General features: G+C 47.2%; 1 protein-coding gene across 1 annotated transcript in view; it reads right to left on the reverse strand.

Moving 5' to 3' along the window:
- The window catches only part of LOC137424728 (malignant T-cell-amplified sequence 1), a 29,778-nt gene that overhangs the window by 4,653 nt on the left and 926 nt on the right, over window positions 1-24,199 (reverse strand). Inside the window, exons 2-4 of the mRNA XM_068112482.2 lie at window positions 22,229-22,381; window positions 17,842-17,939; window positions 6,748-6,881 (exon numbers count right to left, since the gene is read on the reverse strand). Of these exons, the coding sequence (XP_067968583.1) occupies window positions 6,748-6,881; window positions 17,842-17,939; window positions 22,229-22,381 (385 nt within the window). The remainder of the gene's footprint in view (window positions 1-6,747; window positions 6,882-17,841; window positions 17,940-22,228; window positions 22,382-24,199) is intronic.

The raw sequence follows: 24,199 nt of genomic DNA on the forward strand, positions 1-24,199 counted from the left end.
ACTCTGTGTCCTTCTCTCCTGACAAGGTGGAGGAGTTTTTGTCTAACCTCGACTCTGATTCTGCAACTGGACCAGACGGCATCAGCCCACGGGTCCTAAAATCCTGCTCTGCCGCTCTATCTCACCCTCTCTCTGTTCTTTTCACCCTATCTTTTGCTCAAGGTCATCTGCCAGCATCCTGGAAATCAGCAAACATTACCGCTTTACACAAAAAGGTGCAAAAACAGATCCTTTTAACTACAGACCAATCAGCCTGCTCCCAATTATCAGCAAAGTCATGGAATCCATCATTGCTTCGGATATGAAATCTTTCCTCTTCTCCAATGGCTTGATCTCTGATCATCAATTTGGATTCAGACCAGGTCACTCTACTCTGGACATGCTGCTTCTCCTGTCTCAACAATGGATGGAGGTCCTCAATGCCAAACAGGAAATCAGAGCTGTCTCCCTCGACATATCACGTGCCTTCGATACGGTCTGGCACCCAGCTCTGCTCACCAAACTCTACTCCTATGGTATCCATGGAAATCTCCATGCATGGCTTGCGGAATTCCTCTCTGGTCGTAGTCAACGTGTGGCCCTGAATGGATTTCTCTCATCTCCCCTTCCTGTTCAGGCTGGAGTTCCCCAAGGCAGTGTGCTGGGCCCTGTGCTTTTTCTGGTCTTTATCAATGATCTCTCCGACTCTCTGGAAAATCCTCTCTATCTCTTTGCTGATGACTCCACTCTCTGCCGCTCCATTCCTCTTCCCTCAGATCGGCAGTCTGCAGCCTCCTCACTCTCTGAAGACCTGGACAAAATCACAGACTGGTCAAACAAGTGGAACATGTCTTTCAATCCTGACAAATCTCACACTCTTACTATGTCTCTCCGAAAAGATCGACTGGACAACCCTCCCATCTACTTTCTCAACAATCCTCTCCAAGAAGTTCTGTCGCTCAAGCTTTTGGGTCTCACTATCTGCCATGATCTTTCTTGGGAAAACCACATTTCCAAGCTGGCCTGCAAAGCCAGTCGCCGACTCGGCATCCTCCGTCGTGCGAAGTCCTTCCTAGGCACACCTGAGCTCCTCACCACATACAAGGCTTTCGTCCGCAGCTCAATGGAATACTGTTCTCCCCTATGGGCTGGTGCTCCTGCCTCACACCTAGCTCGGCTTCACGCTGTTGAAACCAAAGCTTTCAGAATCATTGGAATCTCCCGCGATGAAGCTATCTCTGAGGGCCTTTCACTCACTCACCGCAGGCAGGTAGGTGGTCTTTCTGCCTTCTACCGACTCCTCTCCGGCCTTGCTCCCCCAGCTCTCTCTGTGCTCTGTCCCCCAAATATTCCTACAGGTCGCACAAGATCTGCCAGCAAGCCTCTGATGGTTAAACTGCCAAAATCTTGGCTCTCTGCTCACCTTCACTCCTTCATTCCTCTTTTCTCCCGCCTCTGGAACAAACTCCCACACTCCCTTCAATCCCACTCCTCCCTCCAGGTCTTTAAAACAGCTGTTCACCACCATCTCTTATCTTCCCCCATCCAAAACCTTGATCTTTTCTACCCCCACTAATTCACCCCAGATCCACCTTGTTTGTAATTCCAACTTCTTTCCTGGTAGTCCTGGCAGTGTCCATATGTTTTATGCCTCTCCCACCCCCTTTCCCATGCCTCCCCCCCAAAGCCCTCTCCCTCCCACAGATCTCTCGATGTCTCCATGTCTCTCGGTTCCTGCTCTCAAATGTTGTGTTTGTGTCCTTCCCCCTCTCTCCCCATCTTGTCTACCGCTGCCGATGCTTTTTGTTTCATGTGTCGGTTTGTCGGTTATGTGTCGGTTTGTCGGTTTGTCTTTCTGTGTGATAAATGTTCGCTCCTTCACGAGCCTCGATCTTGTATACAAAAAAAAAAAAAAAAAAAAAAAAAGGAAGTCAGTAAGCCATGTGTGGAGTTGTCCTTGGATGCCATAGGCAGACAGTTTGGAGAGCAAGGCAGGATGCCAGACTTTATCAAAAGCATGACATATGTTCATGGTTAAGAGATTGGTTAAGTGGTTAATTGGTTAAGAGAGTAAAGGAAGTCAGTAAGCCATGTGTGGAGTTGTCCTTGGATGCCATAGGCAGACAGTTTGGAGAGCAAGGCAGGATGCCAGACTTTATCAAAAGCATGACATATGTTCAGAGAGAAGGCCCTAATCTCATGTCTGACATTGAGGGCCTCCATCCATTGTTGGGTGAGTATAAGCAGCATGTCCAAGGTGGAGTGACCTGGTCTGAAACCAAATTGGGGATCTGAAATGAGGTTGTTGGAGAAAAGGAAGGATTTCATATCAACTGTGATGATGGATTCCATGACCTTGCTGATGATTGGAAATAAGCTGATGGGTCTTTAGTCTGTAGCTATGTCTTTAGCTGATAGGTCTGTAACTCAGTGGTCTTAAGGGGATCAGTTTTTGCACCTTTTTAGGTCATCTCAATCTCGATTCTCAAAGAGATGAACTTGTAAAATGGGTTGTAATGTCCGGATGTCCATCCATCCAGTAATGTTTTGTTATTTTTGCTACTCCTCCCTTATCACCTGGCTGATTGTTCTGAAACTTGTCACATGAATACAAGACAGTAGCCCGCACAATCCCTCGGGCTTCGATTTTTAGTTTTTTTGGGGGTCCAGGTACCAGTGATGCCATAACAATGGCACTGCATTTTTCACAGCACTCAGTGGGGCAGGATGGTCAGAGGCCTGGCCGCTCCAGCAGGGAAATGGCCCATTGCGTTCTGACATCCGGTTGAGAATAGAGAGGGCATGGCTCTGGCGTGGGGTGTACCTCTGGGGGGAGCGCATCCATGCACACTCTAGGAGTCCCAAGATAGTTATTTCTTGTCTATGTAAAGGTCGACCTTTGCCCATTGTCTAACGGGTTCGTGAATGGGAAGATGCGTTGTGGTTAGATTAGTCGATGTATTCCTGGTGTGGTGTCCCCCCCATCGATTGATATCTAACGATCTCTAATCTGGAATTCGCATTCGGTCCGTGCTTCAATTCGGTTCCGTTCGTCTGTTCCAGCAATCTTTCTCTCTCAAATCTACATTTGGTTTGTGCTTTCAATCCACCTATTCAATAGGTCTATTGACCTATTCTCTCACTTTCGCTCCGTCTGTTCAACCCCACAAACCGGTTCATTCCCACCTCTGTTCTGTCTGTCTGGCTCTTCACTCACCCATTATTGATAATTAGCCTCTGTCCAAACTCGTACCGGCAACCAAATCCCCCATTAGTAAAAATTCATCGTATTAGCTATAATCCTTCAGATCAGCCATCTTACCTTATTGTACACTACATGGGCAAAAGTATGTGGACACCCGAACATCACACCAGGATGTGCTCGTCGAACATCTCATTCCAAAATCATGGGCATTAATATGGAGTTGGTCCCCCCCCTTTGCTGCTATAACAGCCTCCACTCTCCTGGGAAGGCTTTCCACTAGATGTTGGAACATTGCTGCGGACATTTGCTTTCATTCAGCCACAAGAGCATTCGTGAGGTCGGGCACTGATGTTAGGCAATTAGGCCTGGATCGCAGTCGGCATTCCAATTCATCCCAAAGGTGTTCGATCGGGTTGAGATCAGGGCTGTGCATGCCAGTCAAGTTCTTCCACACCGATCTCGACAAACGATTTCTGTATGGACCTCGCTTTGTGCACTGCGGCATTGTCATGCTGAAACAAAAAAGGGCCTTCCCCCAAATTTTTGACACCAAGTTGGAAGCACACAATCGTCTAGAATGTCATTGTATGCTGTAGCGTTAAGATTTCCCTTCACTGTAACTAAGGGGCCGAGTCCAAACCATGGAAAACAGCCCCAGACCATTATTCCTCCTCCACCAAACTTTACAGTTGGCACTATGCATTCGGGCAGGTAGCGTTCTCCTGCCATCCGCCAAACCCAGATTAGTCTGTCGGACTGCCAGGTGCCAGATGGTGAAGCACGATTCATCACTCTAGACTCAAGAGAATGAGTTTCCACTGCTCCAGAGTCCAATGGCGGTGAGCTTTACACCACTCCAGCCGAAGCTTGGCACTGTGCATGGTGATCTTAGGCTTGTGTGCAGCTGCTCGGCCATGGAAACCCATTGCATGAAGCTCCCGACGGACAGTTATTGTGCTGAAGTTGCTTCCAGAGGCAGTTTGGAACTCGATAGTGAGTGTTGCAACCAAGGACAGACTATTTTTACGCGCTTCAGCACTCGGCGGTCCCGTTCTGTGAGCTTGTGTGGCCTACGACTTTGCGGCTGAGTTGTTGTTGCTCCTAGACGTTTCCACTTAACAATAACAGCACTTACAGTTGACCGGAGCAGCTCTATCAACGCAAAAATATGACGAACTGACTTGTTGGAAAGGTGGCATCCGATGTCGGTGCCACGTTGAAAGTCACTGAGCTCTTCAGTACGGCCCATTCTGCTGCCAATGTTTGTCTATGAAGATTGCATGGCTGTGTGCTTGATTATACTGTATATACCTGTCAACAATGGGTGTGGCTGAAACAGCCAAATCCAATAATTAGAAGGAATGTCCGCATACTTTTGGCCATGTAGTGTACCTCTATCTCTCATCCGGAAAGATCTCTCTCATCTCTCATCTCATCTCTCCCTGCTCTCAACTATGCCTCACACCTAGCCCGTCTTCACGCTGTTGAAACCAAAGCGTTCAGAATCATTGGAATCTCCCGCGATGAAGCTAACTCCAAGGGCCTTTCACTCACTCACCGCAGGCAGGTTGGTGGTCTTTCCGTCTTCTACCGACTCCTCTCTGGCCTTGCCCCCCCAGCCCTCTCTGGGCTCTGTCCCCCAAATATTCCTACAGGTCGCACAAGATCTGCCTGCAACCCTCTTATGGTTAAACTGCCAAAATCAAGACTTTCTGCTCACCTTCACTCCTTCATTCCTCTTTTCTCCCACCTCTGGAACAAACTCCCTCACTCTCTTCAATCCCACTCCACCCTCCAGGTCTTTAAAACAGCTGTTCACCACCATCTCTTATCCTCCCCCATCCAAAACCTTGATCTTTTCTACCCCCGCTAATTTCGGTCCCCTTGTGTTTTATACTTCTCCCACCCCCCCCCCCCCCTTCCCACGCCTCCTGCCCCCAAGCCCTCTCCCTCCCACACTTCTCCCTGCTCTCAAATGTTGTGGTTGTGTGCTTCCCCTTCTCTTCCCATCTTGTCTTCCGCTCCCTCTTTTTGTATATTTTGTTTGTCTGGTTGATTTGTTTGTGAAAAAAATGTTAGCTCTTTCACGAGCCTCGATTCAGTATACAAAAAAGAAAAGAAAAAAAAAAAGCCTTTTCAAACATGTTGAGTGCCTGTGCAGGGAACCTGAACGTCTTGCAGGCACTACGAGTGCTGCACAGGGAACCTGAGCACCGTTTCAGGCATGTAGCATACTGTCCAGAGCGCCGAGTCGCTCTACGTGTACTGTAGAAAGCAACCATTGCGCGGCAGATAGGAGGGGCTGGCTTGCCTTACCGCTTAGCTCTGGAGGAGGGGAGCTTTGTTGAAAGCTGCCTTAGTGACAATGGAAGATTCCACCAGCGGCATTGTGGGAACTGCCCCCCTTCAAATGCGCAACAATGGCAAAGTCTGCATGTACTGTGCTTGCCTGGAAGCCAGACCCTGCATGGCAAGCTTATAAAGGGGAGAAGGCAGCTTGATGCGGGGGCGGTGATGAGCTGTGGTGGTGAGCCTCTGTGGTGAGCTGCTGTGGGTCAACTCAGAGCGAGCTGAACCATGTGTGGAAGCCTCGGTACAGGTACGGGAGTAACTGCTCGAAGGTTCGCCTGCAGGAACGAACCACACACAAGTCATGTTGGGTCCTGGAGAAGCTACACTGGGTCCGAAGGTTCACCTGCAGGAACGAAACATGCACAAGTCTTGTTGGGTCCAGGAGAAGCTACACTGGGTCCGGAGTGAGGCGGGTGCCCAGTGATGCCACTCCTACATTAACACTCCATCTCCCCCTCCTCAAGATAACTTTCTCCCCTCACCTATATTATTTGGCACGATCCAGCTCCGCCTGGCTTGGTGAGGTGAGCCTGGAATCGTTCCAATTAGTACTCAAAACTGCCTATTTTTATTTTATTATTATTCACTTTTCTTCTTCTTGCGGAATGATGGCAGGTACCTTGTATCTCTGCTTGTGTTAAGTTCCTATGTACTCTCCATTCACCTCCATCCTAGCCAAGAATAAGTCTGCTCTTTTTTTCTGTAAATACCTGCCCTTTTGCCTTTGATTTTGCTTCGTGAATAAAGAGGTGGAAATAAAGTGCTTTTCACCATTGCTTTGTAATAAATAATCACTGTGCATTTTCCATCTGCTTCTTTCTCGTCCTTTCTTCCATTTATCTGACATAACGGTGTAGGTAGTTGATAGCCGGCACTTTTGCCTCACCGTTTCACTTCGTAGAGTGTTTAGCCAGCGTTCAGTCATGGTTTGCTCGGCCGTAGTAGTCATAGTAGTTTAGCAGACAGGTGAACGTTGAGGATGTGATCTTTAACTGAGGTCATTGGGTCACCAGCAGGTAACAACACAGGCCGCGGAGTTATCTGTGGCGTCAGTCCGGAGGCCAGGTAGCAGGTCCGAGGAACCCCCTCGTGGTCACCCCTGATGCTTTGTGATCACAGATATCTAGTTCATTCTGTTAGTGGAGTGATACAAGTTCCAAAATAAAAAGAGGAAAATGTTTGTGTTCTGCTACAGTTCTCTCGGGCCTTACCACAATGGAGTCCTTTATTGAGGGGTCAAGCTTTGCTCCCGGAGACGTTAGACCAGGGCACATGATGTTGGCCCCACTCAGCACAAACCGGATTGCTCCCTTGTCCACCTGCTGGTGAGGGAGGATTGTTGGATCTGCAGAAACAGTAAAATTTATCAAACGGCCTGAAGTACAAGTATCAACAAGAAAAAGAGCAATCAGAGATTGCAAACCCTCGCCAGGATGTATTTTCAGTGGTTTTTAAGGCTTTTGTGTTAAAACAAATATGGCGGCCGAACGTGACCGATGACATCATTAATTTTTTTTCTTCACTAATTTATTCCTAGATTATGCTCAATAAATTTCATCTTGATCGGATGGTTTTGTACTTGTCGAAATATGACGTCATAATGGAGGCACCTATGACATCATCAACATATTTTGTTCCCCATGCAGAGCTCTTTACAATGAGCCATGTCTCAATTTTTTCTATTCAGCACTTTCCGAGATATAGAGGTGCAAAATTTTTCGATTTTTCCAAGATGGCGGCCAAACCACGTGACCTATGACGTCATAATTATCATAAAAAATTTATATAGGTGGAGTTGCACCTATGGTGAAAATTTCCTGTCAATCGGACCAACGGTTGCAAAGAAAATCATATTTATTCTGTGCGGACAAACAGACAAACAAACAAACAAACAAACAGACGGACTCAAATGCAATACCCTCTCCTCTGGCGAGGGTAATAACAATTTGAAGGCAAAGTGGGCCTCCACACGTGCGCGCACGCACGCACGCACGCACGCACACACACACACACACACACACACACACACACACACACACACACACACACACACACACACACACGAATCTTACAGAAATCAAAGCTCATTGAAGAACGAAATATAACATCCGTGTCATTTTCCAATATGTGTATTTGTTACAAATTATTTACAGGTGTGTTAGGCAGTGTATTGATACAGAATGAAGTTAATGCTTGTACACTTAAGGTTTATGGAGCAAATTATTTGTTATCCAAGGGGGTGCTATAAAGTAATGCCTATTCTTTTTCTCTTATAAAATCGATCAAGAATCGGAGGCATTACTTAGGGCTGTCTTGGAAACACAGCAGATGAAGTATTGCTACATTACCTTTTTTTTTGTATACAAGATCGAGGCTCGTGTAAGAGCTAACATTTTTCACAAAAAAAATAAAAACGGACACATAAAACATATAATAAAGGGAGTGGGAGACAAGATGGGGAGAGAGAGGGAAGCACAGAAGTACAACAGTAGAGAACAGGGACATCGGGAGATCTGTGGGAGGGAGAGGGCTTGGGGGTAGGAGGCATGGGAAGCGGGCAGAGGGGTGGGAGAGGTATAAAACACAATGACACTGCTAGGACTTCCAGGAAAGAAGTTGGTATTTCAAAAAAGTGGATCTGGGGTGAATTAGCAGGGGTAGAAAAGATCAAGGTTTTGGATACCTTTAAATAATGTAGATGATAAAATCTTAAAATTAGTCGCGGAATCTTTGGAATAAATTAAAAAGGTAATAACCCTCCCCATTCCCTACTCTTACAGCATCATCATCATCATCCTAAGCTAAGTCTTGTGTTTTCTATTTATGGAAGAGTACAGGACGTAATATTCCTTCCCTCACCCACCTTGCTGTTTTGTAAAAATAACCTCACCGTTTTGTAAAAACATTCAAAGATAAAAGACTTGTGTTTTTGTTTATTTTATACTGTATTTATATAATTTACATATTTATTTCCACGTTACCATGCTTTATATATGTTTCAATCTTCATGTTACCATGTTTCAATTGTGATGTGTTTATTTCTGGTTGCTCTATATGTTCTCATTACATACCTCCGTGGCATTTTCCAGGAATGTAACCCCCACAATATTTGAGGGTTTACTGCATACAATGTTTTTGGTTTTGTTGAATATTCTGCCAACGTCTTTGTTGATGCACACGTAATATACGTCTGCGTTCTGCTGGTGGCATTTAGTTAACCATGTGTGAAAATTGGGAGCGACATATAGTTAACCATGTGTGAAAACTGGGAGCGACATATAGTTAACTATGTGTGAAAACTGGGAGCGACATATAGTTAACTATGTGTGAAAACTGGGAGCGACATAGTTAACCATGTGTGAAAACTGGGAGCGACATATAGTTAACTATGTGTGAAAACTGGGAGCGACATACAGTTAACTATGTGTGAAAACTGGGAGCGACATATAGTTAACTATGTGTGAAAACTGGGAGCGACATATAGTTAAGCATGTATGAAAACTGGGAGCAACATATAGTTAACCATAACATATAGAACAAAAGCATGATAATGATGACATCATATAGGTAAAGTGGCATACCAGCCAAAAATGTTCTTTTTCCATCAAATTCCTTATCCTAAATTGCATGGAAATGATCTATGACACATTTGTATTGAAATATTAAATTTATGACATCATAGGTCACATGGTTTGGCAGCCATATTGGATTTAACCTAAAAAAAAAAACATCTTCTCCCAAACCACGAAATCGATTGACTCAAAACTTTATGTGTGTCATTGGCTGGGCATGGTGATTAAAAGATGATCATGAAAACATCATTGGTCACATGGTGTGGCAGCCATATTGGATTGAAGGAAATATTAAATAATTATATCTCTGAAACCACTTACCCTATAGATGCGAAATTTTACAAAAGTCATATAACACCATTGTTGCATATAGTTTGAAAAGGATGATGTCGTAGGTTACGTGGTTTGGCAGCCATCTCGGATAGAAAAACGAACCTTATCCGCTGAATATGAAAGTTCACAAACGTGATTCCCGACCCATACAAATGCAGAGTGTACATTTCTTAAGGCCATATGTCACGTGGTGTGGCAGCCATATTATCTTGAAAGCCGATATTGCAAAAAATCCCTTCTCTGAAACTGCTTCACCGATTGATGTGAAACCTGTCATGGCTGGTGAAAATGTGATACTTGAAAACAGCTGAAGGGATTTAAATCAAACAAGTTTTATTTTTAGGACAGTGAACGAGGGCATCTACTCGTTGTGGGACTATGCGGAGGCATATTGGCGACAGTCACATTGCTCCAGTTTATTTATACTGTTACAGATACGACTTTGATGGTATGGTGGGCCGAGCGGGATGGCCGCCGTATCCGTACAAGTTACCCCGATTGCACCCGGGGTTGACTAATCGCGCTATGCTGGCTCAATAAGAAAAAGAAGACACCCGGCTGGATTACAATCACACAATACGACACCAAGGGTTCAGTTCTCAAGACCTCCGGAGGAGATTATATTCGTACGGAAAGGTCAGATTACAGGGGCTAGAGTTATAATCACAGAAAGACAGGCACTTAGACACACTCTTATATTAACCCCGGACAGACTACAGACAAACGGGACAAGGCTGACTCACACGGGGGTTGATGAAAAGGACAGCGGGTATCGATGGCTCAAGGTGCACTCTTGGCTCAAAGCAGGGTCCAGTACGGTCCGGTCCGGTCCAAAGATGCGGGGAGGTCTTGCAGCGCTCGAGGGGTGGCGACTTCTCTCTCCAGGCTGGGGGCGCATCTCTCGTCACGTCCGGCAAGCGGCTGCGTATATCCGGCGGGGAGTGACACGCCCTCGGCTCGTTAGCTCCGCCCCAGATGGAATCGGCACGTTGCTTCTCATTGGGTGCGTGGGGGGGTTACTGGCTCCGCCCCTGACGAGGAGCTGACAGCCAGCCCCTTCGGGGTAACCCCGTGGAGCGCGTGGTCAATGGCGCTAATCGAGCCGGTGTGAGGACGCATCCTCCCCCGCTCCGCCGCCATCTCCTCTGTTGTTGTTGTAATTGTTGGTGTAGTTGTTGTTATTGTTGTTGTTTGGGGAAGAAGATGGGAGGAGGTATGGGAAGGTCCTAAACTCACTACTGGTGCCATATAATCACATTCTGGTGCAACGAAGAGTCATAATTAATGGAAACGAGGCCTTAACTGACATAGATTAAGAATAACTAGGAAGATGTCCGAAAGTTGTCTACGTGTGGTGCGGTGGACCTGGGCACGACATTTAATGGGGGAATAAGGGGAAGGTCGGCTCTACTGATTGTTATTTACATGCAATGGGACTAGGGAATGGGGGACTGGGGAAAGTTGGGGAGTATTGGAGAAAATAGGGGAATATTTACAAGCGGATATGGAGGCCAAATTCCATATTCGCAACATTGCACCCTTCTCTACCCTCGGGGCGTCCCGACCCGATAAATTTTTACCTACTTTAGTGTGGCACGCAATGTAGTTCCCTCTACTATTAACTCTACCCTGAGTGCGACAGTTTTACAGATATTCACAAATGAGTAAATATGTCCCCCTGCGACGTTGCACCCTTCTCCTCACAGAAACACACCCACAGGATAACCGAATCCGGAAAGAATTCTCAAACTAAACATACAGCCGGTAGGGAGCATTATTTACAAGACTACGCTGCTATTTACACTACGATCCAGGACCTGTTTTTGGAAGGACACATGCAGATGTTATGCATAGAGAGAGAGCGCGCTTGCCAACATCGATACACCAACCCACGAGTGCTCTGTGGCCGACGGCCTTTAATAACGTGCAGAGCACCCTTTCCCAGCATCAAAAGCACCACCCCACCACACAGTCAGCACCATCCGGTGCAGTCACCATTGTTCATTGGTATAAAAATAAATTCGACAACCCCTAACCCTGCAGGTGTCTCTTGCTCTTCTTGTGGTGCACTTGGTGGTAACTAAAAGTGGTTCACCTGTATGGCATAGGTGCCACGTTGACCCATAGGTCCATCCCCGGGTGGTGCTTGGCCGCAAACGAACTGCGGTCCATTGTGGGTGGCCACAAACATTGCGGTCCATATGGTGTATCGATCCAGGCAGCCAACAGCGAAAGTGCAGGCCCACAACTGCGTAGCCAGCACCTCTCTTTCCTCTCTCTCTACCCCAAAGCCAGATCCTCGGAGGTGGGAGACAAAAGAAGCAGACAAGTGAGTAAGGTGGTAAGGGCGCAAAAGTGCACGCAATATAAGGTAATGCACACTGGGGGCACATGGGAACCAGGTGAGACAGGTACGTTCCTATCGTACGCCCCCCCCCCCCCCACCAGGTAACCTACATGGCCCCTCCCTTACCCCTTACTGTATCCACACAACACAACACTACCCATAAACATCTACTTTACAAATCAACAAACATCCCTACTGTCTTCCCCGTTCCTCCCATATACCAAATTCGTCTTCTCTCCCTCCTAACCAATCAAATTTGCCATTTTCAACTCTCATCAAAATTTGCCATTTTCAACTCAACATCAAAATTTGCCATTACCAATTCATCATCAGTCCCTCCTAGGGAGGGAGAGATGGAATCACCCCAATGTCTCATCCACGTCGTGATGCGTCTCACAAATCCTCACAGCAATTCTCATTTCTGCAACACAACCAAAGAAAACACAGGTGTGGAGTCATCATCATCACCACAGGTAAGTGGCTGCGTATGGTGCGACAGGTTCATCAATCCTAACTATCTCCTAAATGACTTTAACAACTTTACACTACCCGGGGTCTTTCTCCGGCCAAACCATTGGCCCTCTTACACTATGGGTTCTAAAAACCAATTCCCATTGGCCAAACTGTGGTGCTCTTCAATTTGGGGTCTCACTCCCCCAATTCATCTCCCGGTGCCCTCGCACAATTTCTGGGCTGCGGCGTGTACCTCTCCCAGTGGGTCTACCCACCTGCACACCTCCACCACTGCAGTTGCCTCCGAGCTTACCTGCTCCTTACCCTAACCTAACTACCTGGGGAAGGCCCTCTGGCTCTCTCCCCACTCCGTGCCCTCTCTGGCACTGGGCTGCCCGATCCACACCCGGGATCCTCAGGCACCCACTCACAACTACCGGCTCCCAGAGCCCACCTGCGGCCTCACCTGGCCGACATCCTCACAGTGGTGGAGTGCCCAACCAACTACACACACTAACAGGCTACACGCCCAGCCATTTCCACAACACTAATGCACCCATTCACAACACCATTCTGCAACCGCACCACAAATGCCAATATCCAACCACAATTTACCTGCACCCTCTACCTAACACTTACACTACCCGCCCCGGGTACTCGTGAAAGGGGTCCACTCTTCCCCCATCCACACCTTCGCACCATGCACACCACTCCGTACCACTCACTCCAACTCTCTCCACACACCTGTACCTGCACACCTGTGCTCTCACACCTGGTGCCACCTGCACCCTTCTCTCCCCAAGCGCATTCGCGCTGATCCACAACACTCACTACTCATACACTGCTCCACACACCTGTCCAGTTGCACACCTGTGCAATCACACCTGTTCAATTCTCACACACACAGCATCATCTCAGCTAACTACTCCCTTCTGAAACTTGCGCTTCCCAGTCGTCCCTTTAAACTATTGCGCTCCCTCGTCATTATCATCCATACTAATCTACCTGCGTCCCCACTACAGGTATCAGTCACTAACTAATCTTAACGTTACCTAATGTCAATCCTCGCTAGATCCCTACACGCCATATCCTAACCCACCCGGGCTAGTTTTCACTGCCATACACCCCATAAGCTATTGCTCCTTTGCCCCACTCTGTGAGGGATGACAGAGTTGCCATCCCACCACATCGGGGAGGTCCTACTATCAATTTGGCACACCAAATTTCAGCCAATCAAAAATTTTGCCAATCATCTGCCAATCACCGTACCAATCATCAAATTTTGCCTTTTTCTAATTTTGGGTCCAAAACACTAACCTCATCACTCGTCTCCTTATTAGATCCTCTCGGTGCGCCAATTCCCTTCTAAAGCTCGGCTTCGTACAGCCGAGCAATGAATGCGGGTTGTTTTGTGCCAGCGGCTGGATACGTCCCGCATTCGGGGCAGGGGCGGGGGCTTACCCGGGCCGAGATCCCACGCACCACCTCGGCGTGGAGCCATCCAATGTCCCGATCTCGACTGGCCAGCACGTCTCAACAAAAAGTGGTCGCCATGACGACCCTTCCTATCGGGCTGCCCGCTCCGCCTAGTGGAGCACGGACGCGGCCGTTCCCAGCACCGCCCAGCGTGGATCGCGTACGGCGGTCCTTTTGAACCCGCCGTGGCTCGGATCCCCGCTGGTTCTCGCGGCACGCGAAGCCCGGCACGCACCGAGGGCCCGATTCGGCTATAAGTCGCTCTAACCGCTAACCCGGTTACCGTCGATGCCTCACCTGCATGCTTACACGCATACGCTACCCCTTTCTTGCTCATACCTCCAGCTGTTCCCATGCTCCTCGTACCTTTCCTTACACACCTCGGTACACTCATTCCGCTCACAGACTTGGTCACACACCTGACCACCGAACGCCTTGGCACACATTCGTCGCTCGCACACCTCACCAACACACCTCTTCGCGCCCCTTCCTCGGTCACCTCCTCTGTGACAATTACAGGTGTGCTCTCACTCGCACACCCAACCACGTGCCTCACGACCAACTCAAGTGTGCATTCCCACACACGCTCTACCATTCCAGGTGTGCATCCTTCCATTCCAGGTGTACATCCTCGCTCACCTGTCACAACCAACTCACGCTCCGTGTCACTCTCACTACTCTCACCTCCACTCTCGGTCGCGCACTCACCCTTACTCTCGACAGCGCACTCTTTCCTCATGCACCCGTCCGTTACACACCTTTCTCGCGCACACTCTTGCGCACACTCTCCCGTTACATCCTCTGTAACACTCACCACAGGCGTACACTTTCTCGTTACATCCTCTGTAACACTCACCACAGGCGTACACTTTCTCGTTACATCCTCTGTAACACTCACCACAGGCGTGCATTCCCCCTTACTCTTGACAGCGCACTCTTTCCCCATGCACCTGTCCGTTACACACCTTTCTCGCGCATCCTCTTGAGCACACTCTTTCGTTACTTCCTCCGTAACACTTACCACACCGCGCTTCCATGTACCCCCTCGCACACGCGCTACGACCGACTCGCTCTCGACAGCACACTCACTGGTCGGCGCGCACTTTTTCCTCACACACCCCATGGTCGGACATTCTCGCACACCTCTTTTTTCGCACACCAGACCCGTCGCACACTTCACCAACGGCCTTTCACGAACACCCGGATCCAAACCAATCCCCAAGCCGACTGAAGCTTTCCTCACATCATATACATTGCCGAATATTTCGCCACTCACCTTGACACCTCGTCTCCGCACCTCTTTTGCCACCTGCAAACTCTTTATTTGGTTAGTGAGAGGCACATCATGAGTTGAGCACCGACCTTGTACCAATTCCATTACCTCCTCCTTTATTTCTCTCTTAGTTTCTGTTCGTCTCTTCTTAATTTCACTCACCTCTTCTTCCACTTCCTCTAATTTTTGCTTCACCTCTTTTATTTCCCGGTGCGTCTCCTCAAGTTCGTCCTCTAAGGCTACCGTGACCGTCTCTATGTGCATCCTCACCTGCCGGTCCTTTGTCTCCATTACCTCTGTCACCTCGTCCAACCTCATTGTCAGTCCCTCACGTACCATCTGACATTGCCTCTGTGTCGCTATCAAGTCATTTTTAATTTCTTTTTGTGTCGCCTTTAACCCCCCTAGTACCGCAGTGTTCCTTTGAACCTGCTCCACTAACTCCGTCTGTCCCTCCGTCAGCTGTTCCACCTCCTCCGTCAGGTCCTCTATGCCCCCCTGTAACCTAGCCGTATTATTCCTCACCTCTTTCTCCATACGCTTCTCACCTCGCTTTACCTCCTCGCGTAGCCCCGAAACCTCCTCACTTACACCTCGTCGTATCCCCTCTTTCATCTCCTCCATCTCTTTTGTAGATGCCACCCTCATCTGTCCCAATTCATCCCTCTGAGCATCCAGTTTACTTTCTAACCCGATTTGCACCTCCTCTATCTGGTTCCCCATTCGTTTGATTTCCCTGGCAGATTGTTCCCCTATTTCCCACAATTTGTCCTCCATCCTATTTTCTAACCCCATTAACCCATTTTTCACCTCTTTTATCCCGTTGTCTAACCCCTCAAAATTATTGTCTAACTTCCCAAATTTCTTGTCTAACCCCTCAAAATTATTGTCTAACTTCCCAAATTTCTTGTCTAACCCCTCAAAATTATTGTCTAACTTCCCAAATTTCTTGTCTAACCCCTCACCGGTACCCCTCGCTTCGTCCCTCATTGCCCCCATTTGCTCACCCTGAGCATCCATCCGGTTCCCCATTACCCCCATTTGGTTTTCCAATCGCTCACTATTCTTTTCCATAAGGGCCGTCATTTGTATAAAAAAAAGTTCCAATCTTCCCAGCGGCGCTACTTCGGTCGCGGGCACGGTGACCAGCGAGGCGCCATTTTGCGCGCCCGCTTCTTCGTGCGTGACGGCGCTATTTTGCGAACCTGCCGCCCTCACTGCTTCGCTCTCCTTTACCGGACCCCAGCTGTCTTGATCCGCCATAGCGCGACTTTCAAAATTCGGTTTTTATTTTTTTATTTTCGTAAAACAAATTGAAATTTCGCCGTTATAATTTCGCGCGGGAAACGCGCTCCGAATCGATTTTCCCTCCCAAAATTTGGGCCTAACTAATTTAGTCCCGGGTTCGAATTCCACTCCTCGACACCAATTGTTACAGATACGACTTTGATGGTATGGTGGGCCGAGCGGGATGGCCGCCGTATCCGTACAAGTTACCCCGATTGCACCCGGGGTTGACTAATCGCGCTATGCTGGCTCAATAAGAAAAAGAAGACACCCGGCTGGATTACAATCACACAATACGACACCAAGGGTTCAGTTCTCAAGACCTCCGGAGGAGATTATATTCGTACGGAAAGGTCAGATTACAGGGGCTAGAGTTATAATCACAGAAAGACAGGCACTTAGACACACTCTTATATTAACCCCGGACAGACTACAGACAAACGGGACAAGGCTGACTCACACGGGGGTTGATGAAAAGGACAGCGGGTATCGATGGCTCAAGGTGCACTCTTGGCTCAAAGCAGGGTCCAGTACGGTCCGGTCCGGTCCAAAGATGCGGGGAGGTCTTGCAGCGCTCGAGGGGTGGCGACTTCTCTCTCCAGGCTGGGGGCGCATCTCTCGTCACGTCCGGCAAGCGGCTGCGTATATCCGGCGGGGAGTGACACGCCCTCGGCTCGTTAGCTCCGCCCCAGATGGAATCGGCACGTTGCTTCTCATTGGGTGCGTGGGGGGGTTACTGGCTCCGCCCCTGACGAGGAGCTGACAGCCAGCCCCTTCGGGGTAACCCCGTGGAGCGCGTGGTCAATGGCGCTAATCGAGCCGGTGTGAGGACGCATCCTCCCCCGCTCCGCCGCCATCTCCTCTGTTGTTGTTGTAATTGTTGGTGTAGTTGTTGTTATTGTTGTTGTTTGGGGAAGAAGATGGGAGGAGGTATGGGAAGGTCCTAAACTCACTACTGGTGCCATATAATCACATTCTGGTGCAACGAAGAGTCATAATTAATGGAAACGAGGCCTTAACTGACATAGATTAAGAATAACTAGGAAGATGTCCGAAAGTTGTCTACGTGTGGTGCGGTGGACCTGGGCACGACATTTAATGGGGGAATAAGGGGAAGGTCGGCTCTACTGATTGTTATTTACATGCAATGGGACTAGGGAATGGGGGACTGGGGAAAGTTGGGGAGTATTGGAGAAAATAGGGGAATATTTACAAGCGGATATGGAGGCCAAATTCCATATTCGCAACAATACGTATGTGTATTTGAATATAGCTGTCATTAACCAAAAAATAGGTAATATCATGGGTAAAAAGCGAAATACAATATGCGAAGGCTTACAATAAATAGCACCAACATTCCGAGCGAATAATTTTCCTAATTACAATTGTGGGTGGAGTTAGGCCAACTGTCCAGGTAATGGATTTTGACCAGAAGGCTTCAGATGCATGCACGCAGACGCAGAGAGCTTCATTACATTTTTAACATTCTGTATGGGAGAAAAGAGCAAAAACAAGCAGAATGTTTTACCTTCGGTGCAGGCCCAGTGGCCCTTATTAGACTCACATTTATGCAGAAGTCGTAGTGTAGGAAAAAGCGGGCCTTCCCTTTGGCGAAAAAACAGCAGCTCTCCATTTACCGTCAGGATTTCTACATGGTCATGGCTGCCAGGAAAGCAAAATAAGTAATAAAAATGATATAGGAATAAATAACACAGAACACCACTTCCAAAGAAGTGGAAGTAAGATAGGAGACAGGTATTAGTGACTTTTTTAAATTGATTGCTAGCCCAGTCCCAATGGCACAGATCGAATCAATGCAAATTAAGCTTTCAAAAATAATTAAATTATTCCAATATAAATAAATGTGATTCCACAGTAAATAAATAAAATTACTGGAACAGAATGGTGGAGTTTCATGTCTGATCTCTTATTCGGTTCATCGTTAAAGGATGGGCAAAGACTTACAAAGTTCTTAGCGCACACACACACACTTTGTCCTCGGTGTTTAAAATGACCCCCATCACTGTTGTTGGCACTTGTATTTTTTTAAATTCAATCTTTTGGTATGAGAGGTGAATACTGCCCCAGTTACTTCAATATAAAACGTGTTTAGCACTATTTTCTATTTCTCTGAGATAATTATTAACTTGCAAACCAAGTAGAATACAACAACACAACAACATGCATTTTAAGGCCATTTTCCCTGCAAGAGCGGGGGTTAGCCTTGCGGTCCCCATGACAATCTTCTCCATTTTGCCCTATTTTCTGCATACTCCTTGTTAACCCCCTTGCCCGCATGTCTTCTTCCACCGTCTTTAGCCAAGTCTTTCTCGGTCTTCCCCGTCCTCTACTTCCTTCTACATTTATTTCCATCACTCTTCTCAACCAGTCACTTTCATCCTTCCTCAACACATGACCAAACCATCTCAACCTGTTCCTCTTCACAGCATCAATCACAGGCTCTATTCCCATCATCTTTCGCAATTCATCATTTGTCTTCCTCTCTCTCAGCGACACTCCGCACATCCACCGAACCATTCGCATTTCCACCCTTTCCAGCCTTCGTTGCTGCTCTACATTCATGACCCATGTCTCGCTCCCATAAATCATAACACTTCTCACACATGCAGCATACACCTTTCCCTTCAGCTTCAACGACACTCCCCTCCTCATCAGCACGCTACTCAGTTCCCGAAACTTCTTCCATGCACATCTCACTCCAGCAACCGTTGCCGAGTCTGATCCACCTTCTCCATTCAGCATGTCTCCGAGGTAGCAAAATGTTTTCACACCTTCCAGCTTCACGCCGTCTCCAAGATCCAACTCAACATTTCCTCCATCTGCAGCTCCTTCTGTGCACACCTTACATTTGAATGTAGCTGCCACACTGGTTAATGACCCTCTCAGACCACCACATTTTTGATGAACCCACTCAGTGCACATTGTACATTGAATGGAGTTCACTCCGACACCCTTCCTGCACACAGCACAGGGCCACTTCCCAGTTCTTTCCACCTCACCACATGCTTTACCACTTGCCATCACCTTCGTCTTTCCTATATTCACCTTCAGACCTTTTGTCTCCATACTTTCCTTCCACTTGTTCATCTTTTCCTTCAGTCCATCCATACTTTCCGCAATCAACACCAGATCATCTGCATACAACAACTCCCATGGTAAACCCTCCTTTACGGTCTGAGCCAGCACCTCCTTCACAGCTACAAATAGTAGTGGACTTAGTACCGACCCCTGATGCACTCCCACCTTCACCTCAAACTCACCACTCACCAGACTCATAAAATACAAAGTAGAATCTCCATTTAAAACTAGAAAATCGACATTCATGCAAATGCATTGATGGATGTCTCCGCCAGCGTTAGAGGTCAACCCACTGTTACGTTTGATCTAAAAAAAAAAAAATGTTACACGAAAAATGAAAGGTCACATGAGAGGGAAAAACACTAATCTCTGTGCAATCGTTTCATCACAACTTAAATATTCATTGCACAATGCTGTACAATAACTATGACTTTCTTTCACGGCCACAATTATTCCCACCTTCCTGTTGGGTTGGCAAGGGAATGCTTTAGGCCAAAGTCTTTCTCGAATCGGTTGGCCAGGCGTGACATTCGACCGAGCATGATTTAGGCAGCAATTTGTGAAAAAATTGAGGATGCTGTCGATAACTCTCCCACTCTTCACGAAAGACACCCTGGGATATTTGATGTCCACCAATTGATGTTAACAGTAATGTCCATCTGAGGGACAGCACACTTGGATACGGCAGTTTAATCCGATAGTTTATAATGGGATCGGGAATCCAACCCAGACTAGACACTTGCCAGACTCATAGAAGAAAGAATACAGCATGGAACAAAACATTCATAACACTAGATTGAACGACACTCGGTAGACCGCATACCTCCGCCAGGTTGAACAGTTTACATTTTGTACCTCACTGAAAGGCCAGATCTGCACCCAGACTTTAACCAAAATCTAATTGGCTTGTTTGTGTCACCTACCCAACTGATCCACCAAGTTTTGTCATAATCCGTCCACAATGTTTTGAAATGTCATAATATAATATCGTTTTTGGCACCATCTCTTAATGGTGAAAAAGCACTTTAAAAAGTTATCGTATCCAAATCCATATCCAGATCTTCACCAAAATCGAATCAATTCGTCCTTGTTACACACCCAAACTGTCCATCAAATTTCCTCTGAATCCATCTATTACATTTTGAGATATCCTGCTCACAAACAGACAGACATGAAAACATACCCTACGTCCACCTTCAGTGGCAGAGGTAATGATGTTACAAATGTTTTGTTCTATACACTATTGTGCAATGAGATTGTACTTCATTTTATGTTTGTTTCTTAATTATCACTTCTTTATTTATGTTGAGAACCAAACATCTGAACACTTTACAAGGACATATATATAAGGTCCATTCGCCAAGCAGGCCCTCAACCAGTCCGAGAAAAAACTACAGTATAAAAGAGCTGGAGAAGCTTGCTGTTGTATGGGCTATCTCTTACTTCCACCAATATATTGTTGCGGACATGAGGACTGTATTTTTTTTGATTGTGTGCTGTATTATTATTATTATTGGTTATTCTGCGCCCCCCTACCTCCGGAGCTGTGTAAAGATGAAAGGGCATCCCATAATTAGTCCACAAGCATACACGTCAGCCAAATAATAGAATACCCCTGTTTGATAGTTATATCTTATTCTGTGTTTTAGGGTAAGGCTGTGTCTCCCATTAATTGAAGTACTCCATTGCACCAGTGAAAGAGAATAGATCGATCCCCTTTCATTCCCATCCCCAAAATCTCCTTTCCTTTCACATCCCCTTTCGTCATTGCCGAGCCTCGATTGCCAATTACCTCCCCTCCAATAACCGCCATTGACCACGAGGCAGGGTCGGAGAAGAAAGGCGTGTCTCCACCTCGTCATAGAGGGGAAGAGGGGCGTGCCCGCCCGTCGTCATCAAGGGCGGAGCGAGAGGGTCGCGTGACCAACCAGGGCCGAGGTGAGCACACCGATGGGCGTGTCCTGAAGGCCGGCGGCTTGATCGCTGGAGGCGCTATAAAAGGCGCGCACGCAAGAAGCAAGTGAGTGAGTCGTGAGTTGGTCGTCAGTGGAGGGTCAGTGGTTGCGTTGGTTGCGGTAAGAAGTCGGTGGTGAGAAGTGGTGGCGTCGAGTGGTCAGTGGTTGCGTTGGTTGCGTTGAGTTGTCGGTGGTGAGGAGACACCAGGGCCAAGAGAGAGAAGGTTCAAGGTCAATTACCAGCAGTTGCGCCAGAGACGGCAGACGCGCCCTGAGGTGAGCCAGGGAAGCAGCTTTGGCTCCACAAGCAGCGTTGACTCCACCAGGCAGCTTCAACCCGTTACCCCGCGGGGACCAGATAGCGGTGGCATCGGTGGCCGTCGAGGTCCAGCCGACGTCCCGTGCGGGATCAAGCCCGAACCATCTGCCCCAGCTGAACCTTCCCATTCCTCCTTCCAGCATTCATTCCTTTCCTCCACCCTTCTTGTGTACGTGAGTTTGTTCTGTGTGTCTTGTCCCTGGGTATTTAATTAAGTCTGTATAAGCTAGTATTTGCACTGTGTCACCTGCGTCTTATGTGTTGTAAATAAACTTGATTGCTCCTTTTTGCTTGTGTGTGTATAATAAATCTGTTCTTCCTCCGTACTCTGTCTTCTTCTCTTTTTCCTTCTCTTTCGGTCGCTTTAGAGGTTTCCCAATTGAATATCGGTGGTGCGATCTGGTCAACGTCGGGTGGAATCGGGCCAATTGGGGATCCTGTAACGGTCGCGGTTGGACCATCCGCTCGGCCCATCATAACATCTAAACCGCGATCCGTAACAATATATATATATATATGTATGTGTGTGTGTCGGTGACAAGGATACTACTACCTGGACTGCACTATAAGACACATACCATTTTATAACTTTGAAAGGTTCCTTCTTTGGCAAGATTTGGACAAGGTAAGGTTCGATTCCCGGAAACTGATGCAACAGCTGATTTCGGATTCCTTTGATAGCAGATGTCTTTAGTTGAATGCAATTTGACACGCTCTCCTTCTGGTCAAACCTAAAACACAGCAAGTCAAACACCAAGTGAGCCATCAAAAAGTAAATTGGTATAAGGTACCACATAAGAAATGCAGGAATTTATACTAGAAACACCTGCTCCCTTAAGAAGCAGGGAGGATAATTTTAAGTTGGAGGTAGCCATCCAAACTTACTAGAACATGCACACCTCTCGAGTCCAATCACTACTTTTCAACTTATTTCATCCAGTGGGTTAGAAGTGCATAAAATACAGGGCATATATATAAATTGGAGGGCCAAGGGTACTTTAAAGCATGGCATCTTGGTTTACAACTGGAATGGGCATCCCGACCGTGCGTCATCAGTCATGCACATTCTCCCTTCCGCAAAAGACATGTGCCATTTATTTGGCTTGGCCTCGTACTACGAAAAATGTATTCCTAAGGTTTCTCAGCCTCTTCATGAGCTCACCCGCAAAGAAGCTAACTTTGTGTGGACAGCTCGATGTCAGTCAGCATTTGATGAACTGAAGACGAACCACACTTCCGCTCCGGTTCTTGCATATCCTAAATTTGACTGAGATTTCACAATGGAAACCAATGCTTCAGTTCAGGTATAAGCAGCTGGCCTTTCTCAAGTACAAGATGATGGGAAACTGCATCCTGTAGCATTAGCCAAGCAGGCCCTCAACCAGTCCGAGAAAAAACTACAGTATAAAAGAGCTGGAGAAGCTTGCTGTTGTATGGGGTATCTTTCACTTCCACCACCAACTGTACGGCAACCGTGTGAATGCACTTACTGATCACACTGAGGTCAAGGCTGTACTAGAAACCCCAAACCCGACAGGGAAACATGTCCACTGGTGGACCAAGGTGTATGGGAGTGGGTTGAGAGAAGTGCGCATCACCTACCGAAATGACAAGGACACTAAGAATGCCGATGCTCTGTCATAAACGCGTTGGGAATAGACAGTGAGGAAGTTCAATTATCTTTCATGGATACTCATGACCTATCTCAAGAAGATGACCTAACCTCATTGCTGTACATCACTACACCTGCTGGACATGTCTGCTTCCCTGACTCTTTCACGAGTGAACAGATTAAGGACCCAATAGTCAAGGAGGTGTTCGACTTCCTCAAACAAGGTCAACTACCAGAGGACGCCAGCGCTTGTAAATTGGCCCTTCAAGAATCTGGGCCAAACTACCCCTGGCGGGCCCCACAATAAAAGGTGGGTTAATAATGGTCGTTAAATAAGAAGATAGAATCCCTATTTGCCATCGTCAATTGAATCTTGTACTACATAAATCCCAAGGATGGAAACCGTAAGAGAGTGGTGGTACCAGCAAATTGTGACGTCAGATCCTAGAAGATGCACATGGCAGCCCATGTGGAGGCCATTTCTCGAGAGAGCGCTTTTATAACTCCTTGGTATTGCATTGGTAATGGAAAGGCATGTAAACAGACGCACAGCAAAGGCATGGAGTCCATTGTCGCAGTCGATATCAAATCATTCCTTTTCTCCAATGGTCTTATCTCAGATCATCAATTCAGATTCAGACCAGGTCACTCTACTTTGAACATGCTGCTTCAACTCTCCCAACAATGGGTGAAGGCGTTCAACATCAGATACGAGATCAGGGCTGTCTCTCTGGACATATCTCGAGCTTTCGATATGGTGTGGCGTTTCGCCTTTCTCTCCAAACTGTCTACCTATGGCATCCAGGGCCAACTCCACTATTGGACTACCTCCAGAGATGGACCACAAAAGTAAGTTGTGGAATTTTCCAGCCAGTCTTTATGGAAGAAAAAAAGTGGGAATGTGTCTTTCATCAAATCAAAGCCATGTTCCAGGAAG

The sequence above is a fragment of the Myxine glutinosa genome, chromosome 4 (assembly GCF_964187855.1).
Source record: "Myxine glutinosa chromosome 4, kmMyxGlut1.1, whole genome shotgun sequence".
Lineage (NCBI taxonomy): Eukaryota > Metazoa > Chordata > Myxini > Myxiniformes > Myxinidae > Myxine > Myxine glutinosa.